Raw genomic sequence first — 12,187 nt, 5'->3', positions numbered from 1 at the left:
ATACAGGAGCCAGATACAAAAAACAAGAATCAACAAACAAAACACAGATAGACAAAAAACAACCAATCAAGTGCCGGTCCTCACTACCCCGACTTCAACTAAGCCAACCAATACAAAATAAAGAGAGGAGAGAGAAAGATCTCACAGTGGGTGCAAGCTATCCAAAAAACACCAGATCTAAACAGATCTGAAGTTTTTATACAATATCAAGAACAAATAAACTGGTCAGTTTGCCCTAAACCTTCAAGGGTTTAGAGACCAACACAGTTCTTCAACACGATGTAAGAAACCCTAGCTAGGGTTTGAATATCAACAAATCTCCCAAGATCCAGAAGATCTAACACTATCAAGAACAGATCTGCAACTTGAAGCAGACCTACACAAGCAACAACCAAATCAGATCAAAACAGCGGAAATAAGAACGGATCAAGAGCTCAAAGCTCTGATACCATGTAGAAATATATGATTGTAACACAATCACAAACAAAACAACAGAAATAGCGACAAAAACAGGTGACAAAATCTTATTAAACCAACCCAAAATGATTTGCCCCCCAAATACCCAAAGATCTTACAACAGTAAGATCAGATCTTACAAAAGTAAGATCAAATACAGAATACAAAGTACAGAACAGATGATGATCATTCACTGATGATCATCAACAATACAGAACAATCTAACCAGAACAATCTCGCAGATACAGATGAGAGATTGTTATCTACGAAACTCTGAATCAAGACTGAAACCCTAGCAGAGCAAGTGAAGCTGATAAAGTGATTACAAACTCAATAATGATCGCATAAGCTCCTTTTATATCTTGTAACATTGAACCTTTCACTTTAAACCTCCAAGTATGCTCCAACATGACAATCAGCCCTCAAAGTTACACTTAAACCCCTGTAGATATTTGTTACAGTAACAAACTCACAAAACCAGTTAAACAAAGATCCAACAACTTAAACAACCGTAACAATAATAGGCCCAATCATGTAAGCCCAATATGATGAGAATAACACACATAAGCCCAATGAATGATAGAGTGTAATATACATGTATAATATGTAATATGCATGTATTTTAACAGATACCGTGTAGTAGACTATTGATGTTGAGATTAGAACGGTGACTTCCGATAGCTCACTTGCGTTTAAGTTTTGAATTGTCCCTAGTTGATAGTTGTGTGGGCTAACGTATATGCTTGGTGGTCTCGAGGATTTTGTAGTGTTACTCGGTAGGTGTTGTGCTTGCTTTTAAAACAACCAAGTTTGACAAAAAAACTAATGATTAAATCATTTGAAGTTGTGATGTAAGTAACCACGCTAATGTTATAGATCTCAAACCGGAGCTTAAGTGTTGGGTATAACTAGGGTTCTAGGATTTTTTTTTTTTGTCTGCGTTAGTGGGTTTGGTTCATCTCTTGTTGTTGGAGAGATAAGAGTAAAGCACTTGGCGATTTTAATCTCTTTGTTTTGTTTCATGTTTGTTGAGCTAGTCTTATATATGTAATATGCTCTCCATCTTGGAGACTCCATTGTTGTGTTATTCTGTGTTCCATGTTTATCAAAGTGTTTGTGCTTTGATAAAGCTGGGTTGATTCAAAAATAAAAATAGTGAGAATCATGCATCATCATCATCATACTCAGTAAATCTCACCAATAGCAAGCTAAGGTAGGGTCTGAGGAGGGTAAGATCTAGACAGTCTTACCTCTGCCCCGTAGGAATAGAGACACTGTTTCCAGTGAGACCCCCGGCTTGATATTAGTTTTGCATCAAGTCTTGGACATTAGGCACATAACACTCAGCAATTGAGACAACTGCCGATAAGTGCATGTACCACATTGTCTTTCGGCTATCAGCGCCACCACGTAAAAATGGTGAGAATACATTGGCTATATATTGCATAGCGCAAAGTTGAAAGGGTTGTAAGTTGTAACCAATGGTTAAGGACTGGGACTAGTACTTGTCAATTGTTATTTAGATGGGTGTATAATTGTTTCATGTAATACAAGTACCCATATGAAATAAATTCAAACATGAGGGATCTAACTTGGAATGACTCAAATTCTGGTGCAAGCAGCAACTACAAGGCAAACAACCATTGACTATTAAATAGCATTAAACGTGTTAAACATTATATGTTCAACTCAAGGTTCAAGAATATCACTATGAGTAATGAGATAAACACATGTATATTATAACTAAATTTTAATCTTGAAGATAAAATAAAGAATGTAACATTATGATTGTCGGTTGTGAAATTACGATAGTACCTACTGATTTATCAACTGAATGGACTTAGATATTTATATCTAACTTGTCTAATAAGTAAGTTAAAGAACAAATAGAACATATTCATGAAAGTTGTTTTAGGTGTATTAAAATGCATGCATATGACGTTTTAGTTATATTTGTCATAAAAACTAACATGTTATAATGCTAGTATTTAGTTTTATTATCATTTTAACGGTTTAATAACTTATAATATATAAAAGATATTTACAGGCTGTTATGTTAATACTGATGTTAACATAGTAAAGTCTTTTTAAACAAAATATCAAAACCGCTTTACTTTATATCCTACACATTTAATACTCCTCCGTATATATCATATATTTAAATATACTACCAATCTTGTCCTCATCCGTACATCTCTCCCTCCCTTTAAATTCACCATAATCTCTCCATTTTGGTCTCATTCCACACAAATTTAAAGGTGAAAATCACACATTCATATATCTCTCTCTCTCTCTTCATATCTCTCTCCCTCTCTCTCTCTCTCTCTTCATATCTTTCTCTCTCCTCTTTTCTCTCACAAATACACATAGGGTTTGTTGAATCTTGAAAGTTGGTGCATTGTAGAAGTATATAGATACAAAAATCTGTATCTATAGCCTATAGGAGATGATGGTTGATGGTGATCATGGCATGATGAAGGTTGACCTTATAAAGTCAAAGAGGAAGCATGTTGGAAGGAATAATTCACAACAAGAAAGAGAAAGAGAAGTTGTAAGGCATGAAGTTGTGGATTTGAGTAAAATGTGTTTAGATGTTCTTCCTTTAACTTATAATATCAATTTAGGGATTATCTACAAATTGGATATTTCCAACAACAATCTCCAGGTACTTTTCTTAATTTAATTTAATTTCACCAAATGTTTCATATTTATTGATCGGTTGATTTTTGGTGTTTTTGGTTTTTATTCTTTGTTCTAGACAGATAAAGTTTTTATAAATACACATATGTGCATGCATATTTTATGTATAATTATTTCATATATTTAAATAACTATTATTAGCTCGTTAAAAATCTGTATGTATATACCATTTGAAAAGCTCATATATCATTTATATGTATATTATATCATATATCATATATATGTATACCTATCTATACATATATGAGAACCAACAAGATCCTTAAAAACTAAAAAAATGCATGTTAATTCATATATGTTATATTTCATTCACTTATCATTTATTCACTATCAATGATTCAAACTATCAACACATATACATCATTCTTTAATTAAGATAAGTGAACGATGAGGTGTAAAAAATATTAAATTAAGCTATACTGCCTTGAATGTGCATTTTTTAAACTTTGATAATTAATACTTATAAACAAGCCAAGTTGTCTAATACACACATATATATAGTATTGGTTAGAGGGAAGTAGTTGTTAATTTGAAATAAATCTACAATATTATTTTTCTTTTCTTTCTACATGTTGATGTAAATATATGAAACCTGGAAGTTGACTTTTTGTCACACTTATGTAATTTATTTATTGTAAAATATTGGATGGTGTATTACAGGTTATTCCAGAGTCATTAACAGCAAGGCTACTAAATGTAGGGGTGTTGGATGTACATTCAAATCAACTCAAAACACTCCCAAATTCAATTGGTTGTTTGTCAAAACTCAAGACCCTCAACATTTCTGGAAATCATCTTCAGTCCCTCCCAAAAACCATTGAAAATTGTAAAGCATTAGAAGACTTAAATGCAAATTTCAACCAGTTGACTAGTTTACCGGATACTATTGGTTTTGAACTCACCAATTTGAAGAAACTATCCGTCAATTCAAACAAGTTGGCCTTTCTCCCATCATCCACTTCCCACTTGACCAATCTCCGCCACCTTGACGCGCGTCTCAACCAACTTCGCTCCCTCCCTGATGACCTCGAAAACCTAATCAACCTCGAGATCCTCAATATTAGCCAAAACTTTCGGTACCTTGACGCGTTACCCTACTCCTTAGGGGTCCTTTTCTCTCTTGTTGAATTGGATGTGAGTTACAACAATATTAAGTCATTGCCTGAATCCATGGGTTGCTTGAGGAGACTCCGAAAGCTTAATATAGAAGGGAACCCTCTAAAGTCTCCACCACCGGATGTCGTTGAGCTAGGGTTACATATGATAAAAGAGTATCTTAGTGAGAAGATGAACGGGGCGCATTCAGATTCTCCAAAGAAGAGGTCTTGGTTTGGGAGACTAAGAAAATATGGCACATTTGGTGGAGCACGCACGGTTCAAGAAGAGAGAGAAGGGTATTCGATGTCTAGTCATCGGACCATAGACGGACTCGCTTCTCCTAGATACATGGGCATGTTCTCGCCTAAACGAATTTTCTCTCCGAAAAAATATTTTACTATGAAACTATAAGTTATTTTTATCTTTGCTTTTCAACATTTCAGTAAAATCTTTTTAGTGTTGCAAGGCTTGTCTACTAGTGGTGAAACGATGTATAATTTATATTTGTACAAAATTGAGAATCATTTTCTGTATTTCTTTTAATATCTTGTATTTACAAAACATGTACTTATAAGGTGTGGATATTTCTTTTTGATCGTTTTTCTCTCTCTCTTTTTTTTTTTAAGTCGTTTTAGAAGAAAAAAAACTAACATAATTTGAAATTCTATAAGACCATTTTTGTGTGGTTGTGGGCCTGATGTCTAATATGAACACGGGTTTGGGTACCTAATATGATGGATGATTTAAAAGAATAAATAGAAAAACCTTGAACTACAATTTGTTTTACTAAATTATATGATATATTAGAAGTTTGTAGGGTGATATAAAATAAAATAAAATTCAAAATATCATATATTCATATATCATTTGTTAAGAGTTAAAATATCAAATTTATCTCAATCTTTATAATAATTTGTTTTTATTTTTTCAAAACTTCATAAAGAAAGATATTAAAATAAAATATATGAAAACTTCATAAACAAATATATTAAATTAACATATATTAAGAATGGCAAAAGTTAATGATTTCTCTTTCCGACTTCTACCCAGCGTCGTCCCTATGAAATCTTGGCCCTAAAGATGCTCTATACGAGTTAAAAAAAGGCCCAAATATAAACTTATATAGAAAAATCAGATATTTTGTTAAAAATGTCTGATTGTTTAAAATATCATCTTAGGTTAAGTTCTTTTAGCACACCACTTAAATTGATTAAGTTGTTAACACGTTCCATTAGGTTAACTAGGGGTAATAAAAAATACGCGTCGATAAAATTAAATGGTTGAATTGAGTTTCCATTATACAAAGTTTATTGTAAGTGGAGAGGTTCATAGTCAGTTTTGTGATTCTCTAACTACGTCGTTCGATAATGAATATGTTGGTGATCCTATACATTCTTTTTTTTTTAATAAGCGGATGTATATAAAAAAAACTTAAGCAAGTTGCTCAAGCAAAAGAAACAAGTAAAAGAAATATACACAAACAAACACAAGACCAACCCCGTCAAACGAAAAGGGGCCAATGGTCAACAACACTACAACATAACTAATAAAATTTCAATAACCTTTATTAGATGGATAGTGATGGTGAAGCCCAAGTGATGAATAGTGAATATGGTGAAGCCCAAATGGTGAGATCCACATTTTGAAATTGAAAAGAGGGAAAAATAAAAGAGTTAATTACAATTTGCCTTCTTATAGTTTGGGGTTGTTTGCAATTTGCCTCCCGAATACATACTGCTACATTTGCAAGCACGAGGGGGCATAGTGAAAAAACTTATTATCCGAGAGGCAAATTGCAAACGCCCCCAAACCACAGGGAGGTAAATTGTAATTAACTCAAAATAAAAAACGTTAAAAGTGCGCAATTGGTAGGACTTGTAAGACCTGTATCAAATAAAACATTTAAAACTTACATAAATCATAAAAATAACACTATCCCAAAATGGGGATATTTAAAAACTTTGATTACATTACATCGAAGTCTAAACAAAGGCCGAATTCATCATAGGTGTTTGAGTTTACAAAACTAAAGCATATATCTTGATTTGTGTTTGGTTCTTCTTGTGTCTTAATCTTCATCCGGATGTTTGATTTGAAGTACCTATAATCATATGAGCAACTGAGACCTAAGTATATACGAGAAATAAGCGTTTAAAACGAATTTGTCTAACCAAATTAACAAACTAATTTTTTTTGCCAGTTTTCACTTTCGTTGCATCACGTGACGAAGAAGGGAAAGTCCTGTCGCGCGACGCGACAAACATGATATTGACCGGAGGTTTGACCTCCTTCCCTCGCGTCACATGAGGGATAACCCTCTTGCTTGTCGCGCGACGCGATGAGCTTAATTTTCCAAAAAGTTTTATTCTTGATCCTGGTATTTTCCGAGCTATGCCATTTTTACTCTTTGTCGTATGACTCGGCCAAAATACCCCCAATTTACCCCAAACTTGTTTTCAAACACTCGTAAATCATTTACCCACATGTTTCATCCATAATTCTTAACCCAGATTAATAACTTTTATGATTTGTGCTACCAATACCCAGTTTAAGCATATATGTATTCGACCCGTTTCAATGTTTCAGCATTTAGGCTTAAGTTATTCAAAACCTTTCGCAGGATTTGGTTTCCTACGACTTTACCTATTACTCGGGCTTATTAACCTTGTGTTTCACGCTCTTGTTACCCGATTTGCACTCACACTTATTCTACCCATTTAATATTCAAGTAATTAAACTTGATTTATCCAAGTCCGTTTGAAAGAGTCATATCCCTTCGACCAAGACCCATTACCAGGGTTCATCACTTCGTGGTTCGCGTTCCCGTTACCCGGTTTACGCTTAGACTTAAAACTTAACCCAATATCCGGGTTCATTAATGCCTTCATTTACGCTCCTGTTACTCGGTTTGCGTTTTACTCATTTTGACCCATTGGGTTCGCTTTCGTGAATACTATCACTTATGAGCAAACCCATTTCCATATACAAACTTATTCGCAACCTTTTTATTGAATCGAAAACATTAGTTGGCAAATGAAAATTACGAAGCATATAGCCACGTACCTTAGAGCTTCCCTTTAAATCGCGTATCACTCCCAAATTTATTACCCGCCTTATCACTCGAGTCGCCTATAGTGAACAACCCGACTAATTATTTAATTGCCATCATGATGACTATTTTACCATATTTTCTAGTACTTAATTTTTATGGTTCACGTCAAGGTTTCTTTACATACATTATTAGCATTCATATCTCATTCAAGCATTTCCTCATACACCTTAAGTGCATAAATTCCTAGCTTATCAATTAATTAGGTCCATTAACCTCCATACTTAACTTCACATTATGAACATGTTATGACTAAAATCAATCCAATAATGCAATTACTTCTAACAAGATCACCACACAAAGCTAGTTCATACACACATTTTGGGTTCTTCTCATGTTAAGATCAAAACCATTTTCTCATGTATAATCATAGAACCCTAACTTCTTATTCATGTTAACTTTTTACAAATATGGTGATTCTAAACATCTATATACTATCAATTACACCATAACATATACAATTCATTCAAATTGTAAGGCAAGGAGTTCATCATCAATTTCTACTTTACCAAAAACAAGAATTCTACATACCTTATGAACTTTCTTGCTTAGGTGTTCATTATTTCCTACTCATGGATAAGATCTTAGGGCATGTTTGGCTAAGCTTTTTGAAACAACTTATTGAATTATTGGGTTTTTGAAAAGTCATAAGCTCCAAAAAGATGTTTTGCAATGAGGATGTATGTGAGGGGAAAAATGAATTTTCCAAAAAGTCACTCCATCCTGACTTTTCCAAAAAATCAATAAGGAGTTTCATAAGCTTAGCCAAACACCCCCTAACCTTTCTAGCCTTTCAATTTGCGGAATTTGATGGATTAGGGCAAGAAAATGTGTCTCCCTCCCTTTCTTTCCTCCTGTTCGACGCGCTTACACACATATGTGTGTTTTGTATTTTTATTTTCTTTTTATTAAAATCATTTTCCAATTGCCCCATTTTAATCCCTAATGTATGGTTTTGTTATAAATAGCCACCATTCATTGTTTTCTTACTATTAACATATTACTTACTAGGTTAATCGTTCCTAGTTGTTATACTTAAAAGTTTATATACATATATATAGGGGATGGATCATGAGAAAACTCCTCTTAATGAGAAAACTAAAAAAATCCATTAAAACCACTAAAAAGTAGGGGAAGGGGACTTTAATGAAGGATGGATAAAATTAGAAAAAAAAAATATATATATCTATTATAAACATTTCTAATTTCTCCATACGTTATCATTTTTTTTAAATGGCATCGTAAGATCACAATTTTTTTTATCTTTCATTCGAGTATATTCGAGCAAATTTTTATGACATAAAAAAGATTCAAGGTGTCATACTTTTTTCAATATTACTATTTAGTACTATACATGGGCAAGATTACGAAAAACCTAAAACCCCCAACCCCCACCTCCAAAAATCTAAACCCCCCAACCCCCACCCCTAAAACCTAAGCCCCCCCTCCCCCCCCCCCCCCTAAAAAAATAAAATAAAATAAATAAAAGACGACACTTTAAATCTTTTGTTTGTGTCGAAAAAATATGCTCGAATATACTTGAATGAAAGATAAGAAAATTTTTGATCTTATGGTGCAATTTCAAAATATATATATATGTGTATATATATATATATATATATATATATATATATATATATATATATATATATATATATATATATATATATATATATATAGGTAGAGGATCCTGTAAAAAGTGCTCAAATTGTGAGAAGCGTGAGAAGTGTATTATAACACTATATATAATACTATATAACACCATATAAACACCGTATAACAATATGTAACACCATATAATATCATATAACACTATGTAACACTATATACAATTATATAACAAATATAACACTATAGGTTATCTGATAGCACGTCTATGATAGATGTATAGTGTTATATTTGTTATATAATGATATATAGTGTTACATAGTGTTATATGGTATTATATGCTGTTACATATTGTTATACGGTGTTTATATGGTGTTATATAGTATTATATATAGTGTTATAATACACTTCTCATACTTCTCACACTTTGGGCCCTTTTTACACTATCCTTACCCTATATATATATATATATATATATATATATATATATATATATATATATATATATATATATATATATATATATAAAATAACATATGATGAAGATAGAAATGTTTGAAAAGTTATATATTTTTTTCCCAATTTTACCCTTCCTTCATTAAAAGTCCCCCCCCCCCCTAGTGGTTTTGTATGAGTTTTTTAGTTTTCTCACATTTAAGTAGTTTTCTCATGATCCTCTCCCTATATATATATATATATATATATATATATATATATATATATATATATATATATATATATATATATAGAGAGAGAGAGAGAGAGAGAGAGAGAGAGAGAGAGAGAGAGAGAGAGAGAGAGGAAGTGTAGAATACAAATCCCATAATCATACATTACGTACGCGATGCCCACAGCCGTACACATGTCCCTGATTCATTTTTCTTACATAAGGGTATATCAGATAATCCATTCAATCAGCAAAGGGAAAATTAGACTATTCCTTCAATAAGCGGACCGCGAGAAGTTTGTTACACCACTATCCCGGTAATTATGAATCGTATCAGTTCCAAATTTTCATAATTCTTAAAACAATACATTGCGGTTTTCGTTTCGGTGCGTTTAGGGTTTAATTGATTGTTGTTTTCAATGGATCCACAGAGCAGTACCGGACGGAACACAGATGTTGAGTTTGAAGATGCTGAATTCGTCATTGATCATGTTCAATTGGCTGCTGATCAGAGAGTTACGATTGAGGAAGTCAAAAATCCTAATTCTGCAAATGTAAGTGGTGTTAATGAGTGTTCCAATAGTAAGTTTGTTGATTCAGATGTTTAAATGTTCAATGTCAGTTGTTTTTATGTAATTGGTGTAATGGTTTTTGTATGATTGTAATTGATTGGAAGGTTTTCAATGTTATTAAAGGGTAATTGATATGGAATCAAAGTGTTTTAACTTTGCATGTTATGAGTCTAACAATTCGCATGTGACGAAAAGGCATGAATGCTGGTTTTGCATGTTATGATATCATAAATTGCATGTATAAAACATGGATCAAAATGTCAAGTTCGCATGTTATGAGTCCAACAATTCACACGTTCATAACATGCTGGTTTCGTATAGAATGATACCATAAATCACATGTAGTTTTCATTATATATAAAACATGTTGGTTTCTCTTTTTATTTAATTTTGTAGATGAAAGGCTTTATATTCCGGTGGTTGAAGCATCAGCTACCCCTCTGGTTGGAATGCAATTTAATTCTATCGAAGAAGCATACGTGATTTACCAAACATATGCTAAGTTAGCTGGTTTTTCTTCCCGCAAAGGTGGTGAAACCCACAGTGGTGGTATAATCAAAACTAAATATTTTGTGTGCTCTAAAGATGGACATAAGCCATTGGTTATTGACGATGCTTATTTGAAGTCAAGAAAGCCATAAAAAACAAGGAATAGAGGAACCATTAGAACTGGGTGCAAATCTCAACTTATGCTTGGTTTGGTGGATGGAACATCATTTACAGTCAAGAAATTTGTTTATGGTCTTAATCATAAGTTTGTATGTCCTGAAGATATTCATATGCTACCAGCTTACAGGCAATTGTTAGAAGTCCAAGAGGAAATGATATGGGAACTAGGTACTCTAAACCTTCGCCCGGTCAAAGCTTTTCATATAATGAGAAAACGATATGGTGGTTTCGAGAAAGTTGGCGTCACGGTCGATGATTGCAAAATCTTTAGAGTTCAAATTAATAGCTATATAGGAGAATATGATGCAGACATGGTGATCAATAGGCTGACTGATAAAAAAGAATATTTAGTTGATTCTTCTTTTGAATATTCAGTTGATGAGGACAAGCGGTTAACTAGTTTGTTCTGGGCCGATGGGTTATGCAAGCGTAACTTCATGGAATTCGGGGATGTAATATCATTTGATGCTACTTTCAAAACAAACAAGTGTTACATTAATGTCTTTTTTAACATTTTCGCATGTTTTATGATTTCGTAAACTAGCAAAAACGCATGTTAATAAACATGAAAGTTAGGAGTTCAATATATCGCACATTATACTGGCAAAATCGCATGTTACAAAAAAATATTCTCCAATGCGAATTGTTCCAATGTGATTGCATCCATGATTTTTCTTAAGAAGCGACCAAAATGGGATTAAGATGAACTGAAATTGCAATCGATGAAGAAATACTCGACTACGGCGAGCATGCTTTGCTTTATGCAAGTTTTGTGTCAATATTTTTGTAGCATTTAAGACTCTTTGGAATCTCATCTCATACTCGAAGTCAAACTTCTCTATTAACTTGCCTCACATAAAAGTACAAAGGTCAAAAAGAGGATGGAAACAGTTAGTGTTCATCCGCACTTTTATAGTGGTAGTTAACTTTTTGTTAATTTTCTAATTTATTGGTACATTAACCTTAGTAATTAGTATATCCATTTTTCTGGTGTAATATGCTTGCATAATAAAATACCTTAGAAATTTTTAAAGTTAAAAATTAATCTCCTCGACACAAACCTAATATTTACATGACTGAATAACACTCATAAAGAATAGAATATTGGCGGCTTACTAGCTATTCTCTGTGTGTAGATGCTTCATTTTGATAATCCGTAGTTGAGACGTGAGAACATTGACTTTGCGGGTTGGGATTTTGTCTAAGCGGGCTTGGGTTAGTTTTGTATCGATTCTGTGAACATGTTTTGACAAGCAAGTATATTTGTTGGTATATTTTACACCCGGCAAAGCGGTCGGGTCGGGTGGC

The 12,187-nt window shown here is 33.0% G+C and overlaps 1 protein-coding gene across 1 annotated transcript; it reads left to right on the top strand.

The window, feature by feature from the left end:
- The first annotated feature begins 2,706 nt into the window (after positions 1-2,706).
- Positions 2,707-4,852, top strand: LOC110936164 (plant intracellular Ras-group-related LRR protein 6). The gene is made up of 2 exons (XM_022178507.2): positions 2,707-3,121; positions 3,817-4,852. Exons 1-2 carry the CDS (start codon positions 2,903-2,905, stop codon positions 4,663-4,665), a joined length of 1,068 nt encoding a protein of 355 aa, XP_022034199.1. The 5' UTR covers positions 2,707-2,902; the 3' UTR covers positions 4,666-4,852.
- Positions 4,853-12,187: the final 7,335 nt, after the last annotated feature.

The sequence above is a fragment of the Helianthus annuus genome, chromosome 3, assembly GCF_002127325.2.
Source record: "Helianthus annuus cultivar XRQ/B chromosome 3, HanXRQr2.0-SUNRISE, whole genome shotgun sequence".
NCBI lineage: Eukaryota > Viridiplantae > Streptophyta > Magnoliopsida > Asterales > Asteraceae > Helianthus > Helianthus annuus.
This window is presented reverse-complemented; position numbering and strand designations above follow the sequence as displayed.